The 21553-nt window shown below is 39.9% G+C and overlaps 1 protein-coding gene across 1 annotated transcript in view; it reads right to left on the bottom strand.

The window, feature by feature from the left end:
* Positions 1-18646: 18646 nt before the first annotated feature.
* MOXD1 (monooxygenase DBH like 1) overlaps positions 18647-21553 on the bottom strand; it is a 49330-nt gene continuing 46423 nt past the window's right edge. The window contains exon 12 of the mRNA XM_066545755.1: positions 18647-19117. Within this exon, the coding sequence (XP_066401852.1) occupies positions 18953-19117 (165 nt within the window). The 3' untranslated portion in view covers positions 18647-18952. The remainder of the gene's footprint in view (positions 19118-21553) is intronic.

Raw genomic sequence — 21553 nt, 5'->3', positions numbered from 1 at the left:
TGTCCATGTAATTCCCGCAGAGGACCCAGCTGAAGGCAGCACCTACGCATGGTCTGATGAGTGCTGAGCTGAAATACCATGTAATCCAGTGTCTGTGCTCCGGTTAATATAAGAAAAATATCAAGCCTGAGAAAGCTCTCATTGTCTTTCTTCCATGCTCAGGAGTGGCTGGATGTCTCTTTCCAACCTTTGGATGAAGGCAACTGTCAGGATTTATCTGATGGCCACAGGGCAGTTGCCTCTCCCAGGCTCTGCCCTCAGGGAGAAGAATTCATGTCAGTCCTGACCCTTTACAGGACCTTTCTTTTCAGGGTGTGAAGAGGGGATGGGCCAAGGCAGAAACATTCACTCAAAGCATGTGTCTTTTACTGAAAACATGGAAAATATGAATGTAGCTCAGCTGAGAGCACAGATCGCACAAGTCAAGGTCGGGTCTTGCTGTGGTTTCACTGTTTCCCAGGAGAAGTTGCAAGAATTTCCATGCTTTTCTGATCTGAATTTCATTTGGAAAGTATGTAAATGGTTATTTTCATTGCTTTTACTGGCTTAGTCAGAAACTCACGCTGAGGAAGACAGGCATTTTCCAGAATTTTCACAAATAATAAAGCCATCATAGCTCACTCAAGAGATGCTAAAAGAGAGATTTGACAGCATATCTGTGGAACATCTCAGTGTGGCAGAGCTACTGGTTGTCACAGCTCAGTGTGCAGCACTGGCAGGCCGTATGAGGAAGCAAGAGCTGTGCTATTGGACTCAAAAAAGTCCTTGTTAATAGCTGTGAATTTTCTTGCATCCTTTATTTTGATACCCTATTCTGCTCCTGGCTTTCAGCAATTTAGTCAGCAACATGGTAAAAGAAATATTAAGTGTTCAAGTGTATGCAGTTTATACAAAGAAATTCAAAGACTGTGCTCACAGAATTTGCAACTGATTTCAGGGATTAAAATTATGTGTTCAGCATATGTGTATATATGCATAAATAAAGACATTGAATAAAATTTGAGAGTAATTTACTCACAAAATCTAATTTGGCAAGATAAATTTTCAGTAGCAGCTCTGAGAGCTGCAAGTCCTGGTCATTGTCACTGTCAATGAGACTGAAGTGTTACTTCAGCTAGTTAGTCTAGCAGAGAGTTGTCATCCATGACATACTTGAACATTGTCACATCTTAAAAGGTAAATGTGCAAAAGCAGAGAGAGAAAAGAAAAAAAAAACACTGTAAGCAGGGCCAAGAAAGTAATTTTGGTGCCTATGGTGGAATATAAATTAGTTTTCCTTTCTTCCCCAACCCTCAGCAGACAGCAAGCAATATACTCAAGGTAACTGAAGAATGAGGCAATCTTGGAGATGGGATCTGATTATATGAAACACACTGGGAATAAAATTTTTCAGCTTCTGTTTGCCAGAAGATGGCTGAAATCTTCATTCCCTGTTCCTTAGTACTTGTAATTCATGGAGGCTAGGATCCTGGTGAAGGCTGTCAGCGAGCCAGCCATGCCTGCTGAGAGGCACTGGAAATGGTTCAGTGTTAAGGCTTTCCCTGGTACTCATCACAAGGGCCACTCGGCCACTCTACTCTAGTACGCAAGCCTGGGAGATGGTTCCTCTTCCCTTACCCTCCTAGAATATTTATTTCCTGTTGGCAAAGGAGCAGATCTGTCTTCTGGTTGATCCATAATGTGATTCTCTGTCAGACAACCCAAGACCATGGCTCCGGGGACACAAATCAGGGCTTCTTACAAGCCCATCATTCTGAGCTGAATATTAAGCATGCAGTGAACTAGATGCTGGATTTCTTACTATCTCTTTTCTAATGTCTTTAATCTGATGATGCTATTGCCTGTCACATTTCTCCTCACCTCTTTTTGTGATAGATCAAAGTCCTAGGAACAGAATTAAGCCAAATCTAAAGGATGCTATATTTAAACATCTTATCTGAAGAAAAATTCTTATCTCAATCTAAAGATCTATCTCCTAGTCTTTCACAGTAGAGTCATACCATTCAAAAGACTCAACACACCAAAATTACATTATTTTACATATACATAGACTGAATTCCGGAACAAGCCAGTCTGTTAAACTGAAAAAAAAAAAAAAAGGATGAAACATTAATTAATCATCAAACCATTCTAAATTGCTCACTCCTAAAAAAAGATTATTTTTCCTGTTATTGCTTACTATTCCAAATAGTAAATGATAAATTTTAAACAAGTAATAATAGGAAACCCTAGATTTGTGTCGTCTGAAGAATTGTGTGATTAAATATTTATGGTAGGTAAAAATATTTTACTAGGATAATTTCATATATTGCAGAAAGAAAAGGTAAAGCTGTCTGAAGGTCAGAAGGGAAAATTACATTTTCAGAGGAGGAGGTACATACAAAATTCAAGCTGGGACCAATATTTCCTAGTGCTATGATTTTCCTCTCTGTACATTTCTTATGATTAGAATTGCTTCATAATAAGCTCCCCCAGCAAAATTTCACTCTAAGGAACTTAAAAGTAAAACATATGTTATTCTTAAACAAGAACAGAAAGAGTTCTTGGAAAGAATGCTTGCTTTTTTACTCATGAAGTACTCTTAGTGAATTTACCTGATCATTTAACATGAGGTGATTTGGGGACATTTGCTTCTTTGATATCTTTTAATGACACACAGTAGGGATTGCTTAGGTGACCAAATATTAACAATAAATTTTCTTAACTATGCAGAACTTGCTAAATGTACCTCAATGTGGTACATTCCTACCTCTATTCTAATCTCTTTTTTCTACATCACTTCAGTTCCTAAGTATTGCTGAATTTTATTGTTTCTGGGCAGAGATCCTGTTTAATGTGTCTGAATACATTTCAGCACAGTAAGAGTCCAACCTTTCAAGGAGATACATTTTACCTTATTCAATATACAATTTATAGTTTTTATAGTAGATGACACATTAACAGAAGTACATTCTAAAGGGTTTTTTTCCCAAAGAAGCAGAGAAAATGAGAAGAGAATCTGAAGGAAATCCTGCACTGAACAACCAGGGAAAGGTCTGCCCAAGTCCTGCCATGGGCGTCTCTTAAACACATTATAGCACATAGTGTTCTCTATGGCAGGATCCCACAGACATATGAGAGCACAAATATTTATTTCACAAATTTGGACTCTCTGGTGGAACATAAACATTTTGTATGTTGCCTGTAGCTTATTATCACGGATCCAATGTTACATTTCTCAGAAATCAATCACCTAGAGTGCACTTTGTACTGAGATCCAGGGTAGGCAAGGAAAAATAAGGCTGTGTATTCCAATGATTATCCAGATGCAAGTATAGGTGTATCCCCCAGGAGCTTGCTGGAGAGCCCTGAGTGCCTTGACTGCGGGCCAAGCCATTGGTATTGTGCTGTTCATGGTCCTTTCCTCACATTCACAGCCAGCCCTGGAGCCTGCTCTGCCTGGGCTCTCCAAGAGAGCTGGGTGTTCTTGGCCAAGGAGCGGGTGTTTTTCCACAGCTGGGACAGGAAAGGCTCAAGTGGGTACTCATGAATGGAGGGGAGTTGGACGGGTCTCTGCTGCTGGGAAGAGGTAACTCCTGGTCAGGGGTAAGCTGTCAGCAGAGGAAGAGAGGTATGCACACGCCTTTCATGGAAGGAAAGACAGACACCTTGGTAGGAAACACACCCATTTCTCCACGGAGAAGTCTCATCACTGAGATCCACTTGGAGGTCTCAGCTGGCAGCCATGAAGGGTCTTTTGTGTCACATGTATCCACAGATATTTACACACTGGGGAGAATGTCATGTGTGATTTTAATTTGAGATTCATTGGAGTGAATCACATCTAATGCTAATTAGTTGACACTTCTTTACTTTCTCAGTAATTAGAATAATAGAATAATTAAAGGCACTACTTCTCCACCCACAAGACACACTTTGAACCATCCCTCTGCCGTATATTTGAAGAATATTCACTCTGACAACAAGAAGTATGTTTTATGAGTTGAAACAAAATATCCCTCAGTAGTAGAAAAATGTTATCCAACTGACTTTAAACCCACGTGTGCATTGGACTCTTTAAAAATGTATGGTATGACTTTTATAAACTGACTACAAAAAATTTGCAATTTTTGTTCTTAAATTATTGCCCAAGAATAACTACAAATCTCTTTTTGTGTTATGACACAACATAACAGAGGAGCTTTGATTTGTGATTTTGTTTTCTACAGACCATATTCCTCTCACCTTTTCTGAACCAGACGTGAATAAATGCTGCAGTTTTTCATGGTCTGCCACAGCTCACCAGATCACTATCTCTGTTTCAGTCCTATTCTTCAGCCATTTTGATTCTTGCCTGCAGTTGTGGTACCCACAGCACAAATCTGGGCAAATTCATGAGCTGCTCTAGCGTGCAGTCTCCCATCCATGATATTACCAGACCTTTCTATTACCCAGAATTGGCCAGGAACAAACCACTCTTTGTCACTTGTATGCCATGGGTGTCAGGAGAGGTAGAGTAAGGCACTGAAAGACCAATTGTGCTAACTTTATATTGCATGTGAGAAATCCCCTGAGGTTATATTTGGGAGAAATTGAAGACTATTGGTGTTTATGCAGGCATGCTGAGAGGCATTGATGTCACTGAGGACCAGAACCTGGCTCTCTATTCCCCTGATTGTGCTGAAAGCCCAAAGAATGAATTAATGACACTCCTACTGATTTCTTATGACTCTAGGACCCTGCAGCTTAGGAGAATAAAAAGAATCCCATATTGTACCTTGATGAGAGAAATTATATGATGAGATGAAATCTTCTATGAGGTATCAGTACTAAAATTTGGATTAATGCCCATTAATATAAGGATGAGTCAGGAACTGGCTCCTTAAGTCTCTCAGTGATTAAGGGAAGTAGTAAGCTTATGAAAACATCCAACATTACCAACATATAGGTAACCTGATTGGCTGCTGCATCCCTTCAGTGTTGACTCTCAACTTGACCACCTTAAAAACTTGCTATTATTGGTAAATTCTGCCACTTCACTTCCCAGCCACTTTCTAGAGAATTTCTGGATATGCTGAGCACAGATGCTTGCAGAACACAATGGATGACATCTTCTATTGTGAGAAGTTGGCACAGCTCTCTTGGTATTAAAATCCTTTTAGACCTGCAGAGACACCAAATCTAAGTACACAGCTGTGGCTCATCCCAGCAGTTATACCCCTCTGTCATGAAATAATCACCAACAGTGTCTTAAAAATATTTGTCACTCCTTAGATAGGTGAACTGAGAGAAGGATAGAGATTAAGAAATCATGAACAGTGCAATAGATTTGAATAAGAAATTATATTTAGAGTCTGTAGGCTGATTTTTAAAGGTTGCATGAGTCAGTAGTCATCATGAGGCTGAATCAGATTTCTTCTGAATATATAGGAAGGTATGAGGAATTTTTCAAAAATTATTTTAGGTTCCTCTTGCCAATGCTTTTGAGCACCCAGTTTGGGTGTCTGTCAGAAATCCAGAGCATCAAAATTCCCTCCAAAGAAATGAAATCGATAAATGATCAGTTACTCATTTCATTAAACAATCAGTAGAAAGATCATCTGAAACTGTCTTGTGAAACTTCAGGAAACCAAAACCTTGAGATGATTACTGTTTTAAATTGTTGTTTTTGTTGCTCTTGTTAATTGTGGATGTAGCAGGTCATCCGTCTTGAAGAGGATCAAAATTCACTTTTAAAATAGCCTCTGAGATTCAGTATAAGATGTTTCTTGTATTGATTTAAGATTGTACTTTTCAAAACTTCTATGACTTCTACAGTCTACAGTCTTCTATTTACGTGGTCATAAATTAATTAAAGTGAGGTTAAATGAAGTGCAATTTCACATGCATTAAAATAAATTGTTCTTCAACAATTGAGATTAAAAGAGAAACTAATTTAGATGAAGAGAGTGGTTAAAGCTCTAATTTAAAATAGGTGTAAACCAATTTGAAGATGACAGACCATCTGGGAAAGCTCAGAAGCAGAGAGAACATCTTGACTCAGTCTGCATCCAGGTGCAGAGGGCCAAGAAATTTCAAGGAGCTAATGACTGATTCAGGCTGAGTGCTAGTTAGAGACTGTCATATATCCAGTCTTTTCCCCATCTTTAAGTTTCCAGCCCAGAGCCTCAGCTGGCAACTCAACCTGTATGCTGCCATCCTGCTTACAGTCATCCAGTAACACACTGTGATATGTGGTGAGGGAAACAGCATCCTGCAGATAATGAATTGTTGGTTCTTCAACAATGTGTGTATGTGTGTGTACATAGAGAAAAATAGACTGTAGGTGATATAAAAAGAGAGAAAAAGAGAAACAGAGAGGAAAGAAAGCATTTGCCATTGATTAATATTTGCTATGAGGATGGCTTCTGTACAGAGAAAATATTTTCCCCATCAGACTGCTTTGGGGTTTTTTTTCCAAACTGTAGCCTGAAGAAAACAGGAAGAAAGAAACTGAAAATTTTTCCAAATACCATACCAGGATGCCAGCCTTTTCCTAGGTCATCATATCAACCTTGCTGATTGTTCAGCCCACTGCGATCTGCGTAAGATGTTTTAACAGTTGTGTATCAACAGCAAACATTTGCCTGTTGCCTTCCTGTGCCACTGAGCTCCTCTCTTTGCCCAGGAACTCTTGGCCAGCTGCCACAGACAGTAGACTCACCATCTTGACTTGGTCATGATCAGCAGCAGCAGGCATCCCTTACTCAGCTACTTTTCCTGACATGCTCCATACTCATGAGGTGCATTGTGTGATTGATTTGCAGGGTGGCTATCTTCACAGGGCTCTGGAGAAGGATGCAGTCAGAAAGTGTGAAGAGTTAAAACACAAGGCTCCAAAACAAGCCCTTTGAGCCTCTACAACTCCTAGGAAACAACCTTTTCCACACTGACTGATGAAAGCATGAATTAACAGACACAACCTTAATTAATTCACTGTCTCCAATGGAAAATGACATTTCTTGGCTTGCCAAAGAAAGGAAAGAATGTGAGTTTAAAGAAGGGAAAATATTACAGCTAAAAGGGCATAGTTATCTTCAGAGATGGTGATTAATTGCCTGGGAAATACATGGTCTGAGAGCTCATGTATAAATGTTTAGTAAGCACCCAAAACCAATTCATAACAAATTCCCTTGAACATAACTTTTGCCATGCTTGTCAGTTTTGCTTTTATCTTAAAGATGCACGGATGTGTTGCATTGAAGCCACAGCTGCAGAAAGGAGGAGTGTCAGTGACTGATACGGGTACCTGGCAGAATTGTTGCAGGGAATAGAAGGAAGAGATCATTCTGGCAGCCCCTTCCTGCCCTAATGATGCTTCTCATCTGCAGTGACTCTGGGTCATTCACATTCACAAAGAAAATCTAGAGAATGAGAGAGCCAAACAGTGATTTGTCTTGCATTGTCTGGTTTGAATTTTTCTTTCTAATGTGCTGAGCAGGACTGTTAAAGCTCCACTAAAAAAGTCCTGCAAGAGGAGAGTTAGTTTGATAGGTGCTGATTGGTGATCTCCAGATACTACCAGAGGTCTGTTGTGGGAAGGAGAAAGGAGTATTTTCACCACTGACAGCTGTAGCAAAAATCTCTATTAGTTTTATTGTATCTGGTTAAAATAGTTCTCAGCTGGGCTCTGCCTGGAAGTCAAGGCTACACATTGCCCCTGTTTTTCACTCTGAATAGGGATTTTGTTCCTCAGATCCTCTGATGTCATGAGCTCAATTTTACTCTTGATGCAATGCCCACTTGCTTTTTCCCTGGCTGCCAGCAGCACAGAAACAGGCACACAAGGATGAGGGAGCCCACGTGTCCAGTCACCTATCCACCAGGGCACAGGGCTGAAAACAGAAAAGGAAGATGAATAGAAAACAGTCCAAAAGCCAGTCCGAAAGAGCTGAATAAAGCTACAGAACTGGACAAAATGGTCCCTCTTACCTTCGGACCTGCTGTCTCAGCTCTGGAGGCAATAACAAGCTGGCTTTGTTTTTGTGATCCAGCCTCTGGTTTGTGGGAGAAGGCTGGCAGCCAGAGGCCCTTGCCCCATGCTGGCAAGGAGCTGGGGAACGCTCACTTCAGGACAGTCAGTGGGAAGATGAATTTAGGCATATTGTGCAAACCTCTATAAGTCTTCTTTTTTACCATTTTTTTGTTATTTGGGCAAGTATGAACCTTTCCAAGGAAGGGGTGATACAGTAAAAACACCCCTGTAATATTTTTCAAGTAACTGTTCCTTACCCTACTATTTTAAAAAAGAAATTGATAATCTATTGTTGGCATATGACCTGGTCTACTGAAAAGTCATTTGAGAATAGAGCAGAAGAGGAAGGGAGGCAAACTAAGTGATTTTGATATGTCATTTTCCAGGTGATTTCTATTTCATTATAAAAGCACAGAATTTGTTAAAATTTGCAATTGAATTAAGAATGAACAGCTGTGGGACAGTCTGGATAAGCCTGCAAGAAACTCAACAAAAATACTGAATTTCAAGTTTTTTGTAGTTCTCACTTCTAATAATCTCAGTTCAGAAAAATCTTCCCAGTTCTTCCCCAGGTAATCAAGATGTTGAAGAACAGAATGATAACAGTGAGTGGTAATATTTTATATTTGGTTTTGAAAAGTTCATTAATTTGTCTCAGCTACTGCTATATATGTCCACAGAAGATGAGTTAGAAGAGAGGTAAATATCAGCATTGATTAAAAAAAGGTGCAAAAGAATAAAAACATTTTTGTTGAATTATTCATCATTCCATTGGGATTAGTCTAAAACTGCTGAACAGAATCAGTTACTACCAAGGTTTCCCCATCATTTCCAATTTGCAGGTCCTGTTTTCAGTAGCATATAATGTTTCTGAATGCTTCATTTGGATGAAATTTTCCATGTCTAGTGTCTGCTTTAGGCTGCTTTGTTTGTGGAAAAAATCAGCCAAAATGATTCATTGGTTTCCAAGTAAGAGGTTAGTTAAAAATACATTGTTTTTCACACAGTAAAAATGTTCTGATCCCTTTTCCCTGAAGGCACTGAAGTATCCCTCTCATTTGAAACCTGGGATTGGGCTTGGCACAAAGGCTGAAAGGAGAGGGGTATTCAGTACAGGTGGGCCTAGGGAACACTCTAATATATAGGAATTAAATCAGCAAGCCCTGTAGTTTCTCTTCACTGGGCTTCTTCCAGCAGATGTCTGACAAATCTGTTGTTGGCTCATTCCTCTTCTGCCTATCACTCCTGCGCAAGTGCTGTGCAGCTGTCTGCAAGAACCAGGGAGCTTTGGACTGTATGCTTGGAATGCTCCCTGGCTGACCAAAAATTGCAGATCCTTCTGTATCCTTGTCCAGGAGAAACTGAATTGTGGGCATTTGGCTGCTGGATTGTCAACACCTGGGAAAAGCAGCTGGCATTTCCACGGGCAACACCTAGCAGCTTCTGTCTGATTTTCTTTTCTTGCTATTTTTAAGGATGAAATTGCAGGGGGCAAAAAAAGAACATATTCCAGGTTCTTTTCATCTGTGGTTTGTACAAGGTGTCTGCCTTATCAGTTGTAGAGAATAAACACAGGGAAACATGGATAATTCTAAGAACTGGCTGGCAAGTTTTAAGCAATGCACCAGCTGCTTATTCAGCATAGGAAAAAGTACATTGTTATGTGTCTCATCTCTTTGCACAGAGGAAATACAGAGGTGTGGTGCTGGGGGGAAATCCTAATAATCCATCATAGAAGTGGGGCACTTCTGGGAGACTGCTGGTCTGTGTGCTTGTATGGCCATGCCTGGCACTGCATCAGCACATCCTGTCCTGGCTTCCCACCCAGCTCCACTTTGAGTTATTTCCTTCTCTCTGTGTGTAGGTAAGGGGGCAGAAGTGTCAGGAGCTGGAGCAGGGTCATGTCTCCAGGTACCAGAACCCAGAGTGGGAGAGGGTTTGTGTGTCAGTGTGCAACTATCAGACAGTATCACACTGGCTTAGCTGCTGAGCAGGACAAGGGGCTTGCCTGGGAGTTGAGGGGGATGACTCTGTGTGTTTTTGAACACCAGCAAATGAAGCAAGGTGGTGGGACCTGGGGCCTTGTCTGTGCAGGGGACAACTATCAGAGGGATTCCTATTACATATATGCAAATATTTCCCACTGATGGGTCTTCATCATGAGCTGCTGGGGGAGGGAACAGGGTTAGGCTGTTTGTGCTGTCTGTGCATGTGCAAGTGTCACTGTTGGTGTTGCTTTTTGGGGTCAGTCTGTGTATTTGCATATAATGCATGCCTCATGTTTGTGCAGGTGTGCCTGTTGGGGATGCACGCTCAGTCTTGCCACTGGCTGGACTTGGGGACATGCAGCAGCAGCAGCAGCACCTTCACCCCTCTAGGGATGCCAGAATCAGCAAACCCAAATAGTTATGGTATTTCTAAATGCAGCGTAAGCACCCTGTGTGCTGATGGGAAGGTGAAATGGACAAAAAAAATAGGCAGATAAAATCGATACAAGTATTTTAATAGTTTCCATTAGGTGACAACTGAAATGTTGTATTTCAATAATGCTGTCATTTATTAATGCTGTATTTTAACCCCTGCGTCTCACACAGCCTATCATTTTTTTTAAACAGTGATGGGTGTTTGAGGCACTGCTGACTGCCAGAAAAGCAAGACCAGGACAGCTGCAGAACTCGAGTAATTCTCCCTCAGTACCACAAGATGGCAGGACCTTAGTTTTAAATCTTTTCTACTTCTGCCTTATTGGTTCTGCTTTTTTTTTTTTTCCCTGTCATTTTTGGGTTGCCTGACACTCTCGGATACTGCTATTTACATTGTTAAACTTAGAAGGTGAGTATGAATGATGTGTCTTCAGTGATGATTCTTTGTCTGCATAGCAGCTTTGCTTTAGCTCTGGAGGGGATTGAACACTTTAAAAATAATTCTGCTTTATAAGTATAACTTGGTGTAGGTAGGTGCACTTTTCTGGTTCTGTTTTTTGTACCAATTTTTCCCTTTTCTTTCTGGGAGTAGGCCAGCCACTGCAAATAACTTTATACTGGTATAAATTACAGATATAACAGTTTACACATAAAATGTTCCGTCTTTTGTCCCTGTACAATACCTTCGTAAAATGACTTATTTTTTGAAGAAGGCAGATGCTTAGCAGTTGTTGGGGGGTTTTCTACTTCTGTAAAGTGCATTGATAGTGCCTGATTTCAGCTCTTCCCCTCTGACCTCTGCACCTGCACCTGACACTACATCAGCAGGCACTAAACCAGATGGGCACTGAGGATGGGGTTCTAATGGCTGAGTGTACTTTGGGCCTTCCCTCCTTTCCTTCACTGCCACTGAGCTCTCTCTCTTGCCTGGGAAGGCAAGCAAGGCAAACAGCAGGGTTTAGGGTCGGCACAAAACACTGGTTAACATGAGCTCTTTGTTTCTTCCAGGGTATGAAGTGTCCCTTTTATCGAAAAGCTTAGAGCTGATAGCATGTGCAGATCTCTCAGAGGACAGCAGAGAGTGCTATTCAATAAGCAGTTATTTTTTCAGTCTGGTTCTCTCTTTTTCAGGTTTTAAAGCAAAATCGAAGAGGAAACCATGAAAGATTGGGGGGCGGGGGGGGGGGGGATGTGCAGGCAAGAAATATTTTATTCCTTCTGCTTGTAGGAAAGAGCCCTCCCTCCTCTACAAATTAAGATGGATGTGGTCAAAAAAAGACATGAAGAACCTCTCAAGTTTGGCTGGGTATCTCAGCTGTCCGTTGCTTCAAGGCTAGCAGATGGGCAGGGGGGTAAGACCGCAGCATATCGTGGGGAAACTGGCAATTACCTGCTACCATACCAGAAGTCAACACTTTAAAATTCCTCCTCTGCTGCTATCCCACTCTGTAGGCAGGAGCAGGAGAGAATACTTCAAGTATTTGTCACAGCCGAAGAAGGAAAATAACAATGTCTTTGTGCCAGACAGAGTAAAATCTGTGGCTTTAAAAAAAAAAAGACAAAGAAAAGTGAAAAGCTTTCTTAGTAACACCATCATTAGCTGGGATCTTGTGTTACCTGTTTTAAGGTAGCTGAGGACTAGAAAAATTCTAGCTAGGGTTAGAATAGGAATAAGGGGAGTGCCAGAGAAAGGAAATTATTGTGGTAAACCAGCTGGGAACTAAATCCAAAGAAATTAAGATATCCCTTAGTCCAATAACTACTAATAGAAGGAGAATAGCAATATTTGAAAATTGAGAGTTAAACTTTGAAGAGAATGTTATATAGATGGATCTATTTTACTCTCCCTGTTGGGGTTGAGGCTGACTAGAGAATATAATCTGTATATTTTTCTAATATGAAATCTTTTCTTTACCTTGCCATTTCAAAAACTTTAACCTGTTGCAATGTCATACAAATATTTTTTAGGGAAAAATAGTGAAACATTCTTAAAAACCCTAATCTGGTTCAAAAAAACCCCAACCAAAAAAATAAAAAACCCAGAAAAGAACAGTTTCTAAGAATCAACTTTGGCAGACAGATACTAGGCCTTTAACACAGGCCTAGTGTTAGAAAAAGGAGGTCCTTAGAAAAGGCATGTTTTATCTTTCTATTTACAAGGGAAAGATCTTGTCTGGTTACCAGACTACCTTCTGCCAAGACAGGAATGTCCCTCAAAGGGGAAAGTTTTTGCCAAATCTAAGATTACCTGTCCCAGATAAAAATCGCTAGGACTTCATATAGGAGAAGAACAACAAGATGGACAGATTTCATAATCTGAAACTCTTGGCTACTTGTCTTTTCCAGCCTTCCATAATTTTCTTTTGCCTAATTCTCCTCCCAATAAAATCTCTTTAATAATTTCTCTACTTCAGCACCATTACAGTCTCTGTGTATATATGGGAGTTCTCTGTCTCCCTATGGTATCCATTTTCACAGATTTATCCATCATCACCCTGTCTTGAAGGGTTTGGAGACATATTTCTGGTAATGGCATGGATACACTACTGAACTTGGGACTCCTAAGCTCTGTTCAACACCTTAACTATGAACTCAGTTGTTCTTTCCATCCATCGTGCTTTTCAAAAATACCAACAAATTTCATATTCAGTGATCATCTCTCTTCTCTCTGTAGCTCAGCTCTTCCACACCCTAGCTAAAAAGCACTAACCTTTGGAGATATGTTCAGCTGGACACATCTATCTTTCATTTTTTCCTCATGGTCTGGTTCCTGAGATGCCTTTCTCAACTTTCTGACCTACTTTTCTCTGTCTTGCCAGCCTTAGAACACTAACTCCTCAACTGCTGAAGGAGGAGGAAGATCCATATAGCTCTATAATGGATTTGTGTCACCTTACATCAGTAGCGAATCCAACCTGTCAAGTCTAAAAATGTGTCCAGGTTCAGTATTTCACTTAGAGTCTCCCAGAGAGGCACAACCTGGAAATAGCTTCGCTCAGATTTATTACATGATGTTACAAATAATGGCCAACACTCGAGCAGCTTCTATGGTTTGCACAGAATAGTGCAGATTTGTTATATATAAATTTACTGTATTCCCCAGAAATCCTTTGCAAGGTTTTGCACAGGTTATGAAGAAGTTTTCAAACCTTATCCTCTAAAATACTTTCAGACATCTTCTAAAGACAAACTAGTCATGCAATCTCAAGACAACCTGTGAGAAAGAAAAATATACTGCACAACATCCTCTTTTAGACCTAAGAGCATAAACTCTCCAGGAAACCAACAGGAGACCCACAGAAATGCTATTTGTCTTAACAAAGTGGGCATTTTTAATGTATTTTCTCTTGTACTGAGAATTTGCGATCATAGGCATTTGAGATTGTCACATTATTCTTATTTCTTCATAATGCAAAATGTTTCACAGTATCATGTCAAGCTTTAAGAACCTTTTATTCTCTAGTTCACAGGTTAGAGCAGGGGAAGGAGTTAGCAGCTTGGATTTTGCCAATTTTTCTCTCAAGAAATTGGAAATTTTTAGTGAAAAATACAGCTATGTTTCTTAAAAATCACTGCAAAGAGGGAAGTTTAAATCATGATTAAATAATGGCAATGTGCTCAGGAAACACTTGCTCAAGCCTCTAAAACTAAAAGACAGAGCAATATTTTTTTTTCTTTGCCATAATTTTGTAACAGCGTTGTAAACTCTACATCTTGTCTGGTCTGGCGTCTCTAGTGAAAGAAGCACATTCAGCTCCCAGCTGGCTTCTTGCTTGCTAGGATGCAAGAAACTCAGCATTTACAAGGTGATGTATATGCAACCCATGGGAGACACCCATAGGAAAGGAGAGAGCAGCCTCACAAAAGGCAATTTACCTTGCCAATAAGTCTCTGAGTCTCCAGGAGTATTTACACAATCTGTTTGTGTTTCACAAGCAGAGCTTTCTGTCTCTCAGAGCTCACCTCCACAGCACACTGTTAGTTGCCATTGGTAGTGCAACTGCAATATGTTGTCCTAGAGCAGATGTGAAGCCCCGGATTTCCTGTTACAGGAGTCTGTTGCATGCAGAGCAAAAAGACATTTTCTTGAAGTAAATATTTTTCTAGTATGCCCAGAAGCAGACTGTAAGTCACATTTTTAGTCATCTTAAATTTCCCAATGTTTGCTTGGTACCTTACCATTTTCCTGTAAACTGGAAACACCACAAAGCTAAAAATTCAATCTAGGTGAATAGTCTCCTTTGCTTAATTTGATGTGCAAACATAAATTATATTTACATTTTTCACCTAGGTGAGTACCCTAAGCGCCAGGCCTTAGGTGTTGGTTGATGGGGCAACTGCACCTGCACAACCTACACTTTGCAGGGGCTGAAGTAGGGAAACTCCATGGCTGTACCCACCCCCAGTGTCCAGTGCAGGACACTGGTGAGGTGATGGCAACTGCTTGTGAGGGCACCCATGACCTAGGGAGACCTCTCTGGGAGTGGAGGAAGGGGGCTAGAGGGGCTTTCTGTGTCACAGTTGTCATTTTCTTCTCCCAGTTTTACCCTCTGCTAAAAGGTTGAGGATGTTTGCTCTCTCTCTCTCTCTCTCTCTCTCCCCCTCACCCTTATAGGAGACACAGATGTACCAAAAATCAGAAATAAGAGGCAAAGGGCAGAAGGAATGAAAATTCTTAAACATTCCAGTAGTAATGATTGGTCTAAAAATAGTCACTTTCTGCTTGATGGGAGGAAAGAGGAGAATGAGGCCAGTGTTTCTGCTGGATTTTGTTTATTAAATTTGTGCTCCTATGGCATCTGGGATAATATGGCCAAACAGGCCTCTTTTAAACAAGCCAGACCTCCCCAGTGAAAGGAATTAAGCCCAATACAGTTGCACTCCCACAGCTGGGATTCAGCCTCTCACCCTTGCACTGGTCCACACTTGCACCCAGCCTAGATGTCACGCTATGCAGCCAAGAATGGGCTGACATGGGGTTGTATAGATGCCTGTATAGGGCCTCCAGCAGGGGAAATGAGATCAGAAAATGACATTCTCCTCTACAGGGACAAATGGTATAGCTACGTAAACACCAGTGTTCCTATTTCAGATGTCCTGCATCCTGTTTTCACTACACACAGGCAAAATCCCAAATGGTTGTCAATTTAGATGAGAGGGATATTTGAGGAGAGCCACATGTTTAAATGGAAGATCTGTAATGGATAAATAATAGACCCAAAAGGGATTAAATACTATAAATAGTACATCTATAGATAGTCTGCAGGTGATAGGTGACTGGATCATTTTGTGAGGAATATTATTAAAACAGAATGGGATTTTCAGCAACTATTGGAGAATGCAATCCACCAAATATTTAATACCACTAAAATATTTACATATCTGGCTTCTCACTAGAAACTTTTAACTATTTTTTTCACACAAAGTAAAGCATGAATGACATAATTGTTAAAATAATGTATTGTGTGTAGTCATTTTTGTGCTCATCATCTACAAGTCATAGATTTTCCAATGTATACACATCTTCACCACCATGGTTTGCTTGATAATAGTACTTACTGTATATGCTTTTAACTATAACTATTATAAATGCTTTGGGTAGAAACATAAAGAACATATGCTTTACTAGAGCTCAATAATGAGAGAAAACCACAGAGATCTGTGTCTGAGAGCTTTTTCTTGTGCAGTGTGACTAGGTGTGTGCTTGCTACATGTTTTTCTTCAGTGACATAGAGTTAGCTCATAGCATTTCTCACTTTTATCCTTGTTTGAATTCTCAACAATTTCAGACTGGTTTTTATTTGTTTTCTGGTTTTAAGTTTCTGTAATAATGTGTTCACATCTGTCTTGGATTCTTTTATTTGGAAATATCCCAGAACTCTATCACCAATTTCTCTTTTTATTTACCTGTGAAGCAAAATTTTCCTTTCCATTCCCCCAGAAATCATAAAACACTTGTGGGTTAAACAAAAATGAGTGTTTAGTGTATATGACAGGTCTGCCTGATATGCTGGCAGCTATCTCTCACAGACATTCTTTCTGAGCTGGCTTTGCTTTACATCATCTTGTGCCATACTGGATAGCAAAAACAAACACCCATCTGTTCACGTGTTCCTAGGATGGGTGCCCACAGAAAGGAAATCCCTGTAGATAAGAAACTGCATCAAATCAGAGAACAGACAGAATGGAAATTAACCCTAGATCTGATTTATATGTTTTGTAAATCAAGTCAACCCAGGATGGATGCCAGTAGTAGCAAATGAGACACAACACTGCATGTGAAAGGGTTCCCCTATCCAACACAAAAGCTCTTTTCTCATTTCATTGCCTGTTATTTTTCCTCTTGCTCCCTGAAGAAAAGCTGTTAAAACATGCCTAGATTAGGGATGGGTTTGAGCATAAGAAAGGCCAAGGTCCCTGCTGACTCCTGTTAGAATAGGATGCATCCTAGACTTCATGATATCTTAGTAGATGGAGGATGCCCCTCACTTTTTTTACATTCAGAAAAGATCTGTAAAAATAATCAGTCAGAAGACTTTTCTGCCTATAATTCACCATGACTACTCTTTTCAACCAGTTATATTTGGGACTACAAAACAGAAGAACATAGTTCTTCTGGCAGGAAGAAGACACCTACATAGTTACATTTCTTTATTGAAACTTCAGGAGCTTAATCCCAAAAAAACCCACATGCTATTTGGCATACACTACTTCCTTAGCTCATCCAGAACCAAAGGGAAGAATGACAGAATATATCACAGTCCAGGTATATTTAGAGCAAAAACCTGCCCAACAATGATAAAGAATTTTCCCATGTAGGAGTTTTTCCAAGCCAAGTACAGATACAGCATCAGGAGGATAAAGCTGGCCTTGTGAACTTTTATCTTCATGGCCCATCTTAAACTCCCTTTATGCATAAGTTCTCTAATGAGATTGCTATAGCTCCTAGAAAATTAATCTACCCTTGATTAAATCTTTCATCTCTACTTGAGACATGGAGCTGCTTCAGTGCCTCTCTCCTGTCAGCTATCACATGCATTGTAATTTTGGCTACATGCAGAGGAGCCCTACCAGCTCTGTGATGCTTTCCTTTTTACTTTTCAAATTCAGAGAAGACAGCTGCCAGATCCTCTCCTCATCTTCCTTCTTATGTGATATTTCTTTGCATAAAACAGCCTGCCCTGCTTAAGAAGAGGAGCTGCACGGAGAGCTGATATCAGTTGTTAAAAGTTAATGAACAAAAATGGGCAGAAAAGCATTTTAGCTCAGGTTCTTGATCTGCTCTGGACTCACCACACTGCACAGAAGTGCTCAATGTCATAAAATGTACATAGCAAAGCCTGTGTGTAACTAAGCCTAAAGAGGTTAGTTGTAGAGCAGGTGTTGCAGCGATCAGGGAAGCACTCTCAGCATCCAGACTAACTTATTTTTACAGCCACACTCCAAAAATGTTTATGCAAAACTGAAAAAATTATAGTTTACTGTAACTGCAGTGGGGCTACAAAAGTGAATGGTTTTTTTTTCAATGTTTAGTCCTTTTCTACTGTGTGGCATAATTTCACTGGGGAGCAATAAATTTTGTCTCTTTCAGGAATCTTCCCTACCCAACACCATCTGAGTTGAAAAGTTGCCAATTTCAGAATATAAATAAAACTTTGTACATATGAGACAGAAAAACAACCTCTTAATCAGCAGTTTGGCCTATTGCAATGCTCAGCATGTGCTAACAATAGCTGCTGGCAGGCTCAGTTCCCTGTGCATGGCAGAGCCTAAATGTGAGATAAATCTTTATTGCTCCTGCTGTCCAGATCAAATCTAGAAAAGGAATGCCTACTTCTCGCCAAAGATTTATTCACTGTGCAAATATCTTAGGACACAAGCAACGCCCTGAACTACCTGGGATCGGGAAAAAGAAATGCCAACAAAGCCAAAAGATTTGTACAGGATTCACAATGAGGAGATTTGGGGTTCTGCCTGTGTCTTTCATCCCTTTAGCACCCTTAGTTCTCATATCTCAGGAGCTAAGATGGTTTTGTAGTGTGCTGCTCCCAGAAATGTCCAGACTGAGTGAATCCTTCCCATAGCTTTATGGCACATGTCAGCCAGACATGCCCAAATTTATGTTTGCAAGTCCTGTCCATATAGCAATGATTTCATTACCTGCAGATAACAACAATCAAGCCAAAATAATACAACACAGACCAGGCTGATTGTGGTTAACTAAGTTGCTTTTAGTTTATTAATTTTACCCATATACATAGATGACTTTGAAAGCACCACATGAAAGAGGCAGGACAAAGTATAAGAAAATGGTACAGGAAAATATTTCAATATGCAATGTGTCAGTGTACCTACTGTATTTCATACATATTTTACATTGAAAACGAAAAACCCCACAGTTTCCAAAGGATGCACACATTTTGTTTTGATCCAGCAAATGTAGTTCATTAATAAGTAAAAAAATAAATCTACAATAGCAACAGTGCAAACACATCAGAACTTGCATGGCATACAGAACACAGATGAATAAAAATTATTATACAAAGGGCTCAGTGTTTCCTATGGTACTGGCTGTGATGTATACAATACACAACAGGGTAAGGAATAAACTGCAACTTAAACAGGAAGATGAACTGCATATTACTGGCTCTGTCTTGTATGGTCGCTCTATATCAGGAGGTAAAGCTGTCATGCCTTGGATCTGAAATTAAAATAGCAAAAAATTATCAGAGTTTTGTCACATAAGATTAGAAAACTCTTTTTGCTCTCAAGATAATTGGCAGCTTGCCTGATAGTCTATTGATAGTTTTGTACTTGGGCTGTGATTGTCACTGTGGAAACATCAAGCTCAGTAAAAATATTAATATACTGCATGCCAAATGATCAGCCAGTGTGCATATCCAACATTCTCAGCTCGAGAGCAGCAGTACACACTGGCATCCTCTACAGTCAAGCAAGGATAGACTTTAGTTGGTTTATTTGAGTAACCTTATTTTGCTTTGTGGGGTTGTTTGGCAGGTTTGGTTGTTGTTTTCATCTTTCTGTCAAATACAAACGAAAGCTGGCAGTGTCACTCTGCTGTGGGGATATAGGATGATATTTGAATGTGTTCATTTCTGAGTGCAAGGCTCACACTTGCACGTACAAAACAGCTAAAACTGTGTACACAGGTTTTGTTCCACAGAACCACAGAATGGTTGTGGTTGGAAAGGATCTCTGGAGGTCATTGGGTTCCATGTCCCTGCTCAAGCAAGGTCACATACAGCAGTGTCATATTGCCATGTACTGAGCATTTTTCACTCTTCCCATAGAACTCAGTGCAATTTTATGGGATTTGATGTAACTATGTGTTTGCTATCGTTTTGACATGAAATTGGAGACATTTGTGTACACAGCTCAGCTTGCTTTTCCTAAATTTACTCCCTACATGTTAAAGAAAATAAGCTTTGCAGAAAGTAAGCTCCTGGGCACATTTTTGAAAGGTTGAATGCCCACCTGTACAGCATATGCTTGCTTTGGGGACTTCATCTATGTTGCTATTATTCTGTACCCTAGAAAGAAACCCCAACTGAATATTGACTTAATCTTAGAAAACACAACACAAAAGTAAAACTGAAATACAGACCAACTCTATAGAAAAAAGAAGGTATTTTCAACTCAGTTCCTCTGCTTCAATTTTTTTCAGTCTTGCAACAACTGAGGGATTGTTTGGCCATTCAGGTTAAATCTGTCCCTGATTTTGATGAGGATGGTCATTTAAGTGTAATATCACTAATAAGGGAAGGGAAAGGAAAGAGTCCTAATCTTAGCTTTGAAGAATATGCCCATGTCATTTTGAAAAAGGAAACTATGATTAAGGAAGAGCTAAGAACTCCCAGTTTCAGTGAGCTCATTCTTTGAGTTGTAAGTATTGTTCCTTCATCCTGTAAGATAAAGAGCAACAGCATTTTCCAGAAAGTATACCATTAAAAAAACCTCAGCCTATCCCCTCTTGATAAAATTTCTGTGCTTTTCATCATCTTGACTTGTCCTCTGACAAATAATCAGTGAAAGGGTGGCTATGCAATTGCTACTAGTCATCAGCTGTAAAGGTCAAGAAGTTTAACCAAAACTGGTGAAAAGTCACAGTATTGTCTACAACTGGTTTTTTTCTGTCTACAACTACTTTCCACAGGAGGTCTACAATGGGACAGAACCTATTTCATTACTTATAGCACACAGTATTCCTTTGTCATCCAATGGGCAGAACAGTCTGACCTATGTTGGAAAAACACAAGAACGCTGCTGTAGGAGGGGCAATTTCTTCAACACCTGAAAGGACTGTGTGACACACTATGAGGAAGCATGGGCTATCTTCTAGGGTGAGGAGGATGAGGCAGAAATCCTTTCATAGGAATTACTTCATCAGTAGTATCTCACAGCAGCTCTGCTACACTAGACTGAAATCACAATAGGAAATAAGCTGGTACAGTGAGACTGCCTCTAATTCTGAACAGAAAATCTCAAAAAAGTAAAAGCCTCGAATTTGGAGTCTGTAAAGGAGTTCAAAGAGGAATACATATTTTAAAGCATTTTTTTTTAGGGATGATATGACATGCACTAGCCATTCTTTTTAAACAAACATCAACATTGAAGATGACAACTTTTCTCAGCAGTGTTCTGGTAAAATACCAATAGATATTTAGAATAAATAATAATTTATTGGGGAATTATATTTTCTCTTACAGGTTTTTTCATCAAGACAATAGGGAAAGTAAAACCATGGAAGATAAAATCTTAATAAGTTGCACAAAGGGAACAGACTATCCAATTTTATTTTTCTGGCCCAATACTATAGACAATTCTAGGATCATTAAAAAAGCATGACTTATTGCAAGAATATTCATACAGCTTTAGGTTGTCTAGATGCCCAAGTTAAGAAGGCAGATTCTTGAGGCTTCATTATGCAGTCAGTAAGCTTCCCCTAGAAGGTGTCTCAGAGAGGAAACCTGATTTAGGGATTTCAAATCATCTGTTGCAAGACCCTAACATAAGTCCCTGACCATGGAGGTAGCCAAGGTAGGACAGTTTCCTGTCATGGTCACTTCACCTGATGTACATGGCTGCTCTCTGATCAGTCCCAGCCCCACTGAAAGAC

Source organism: Molothrus aeneus, chromosome 3 (assembly GCF_037042795.1).
Source record: "Molothrus aeneus isolate 106 chromosome 3, BPBGC_Maene_1.0, whole genome shotgun sequence".
NCBI lineage: Eukaryota > Metazoa > Chordata > Aves > Passeriformes > Icteridae > Molothrus > Molothrus aeneus.
This window is presented reverse-complemented; position numbering and strand designations above follow the sequence as displayed.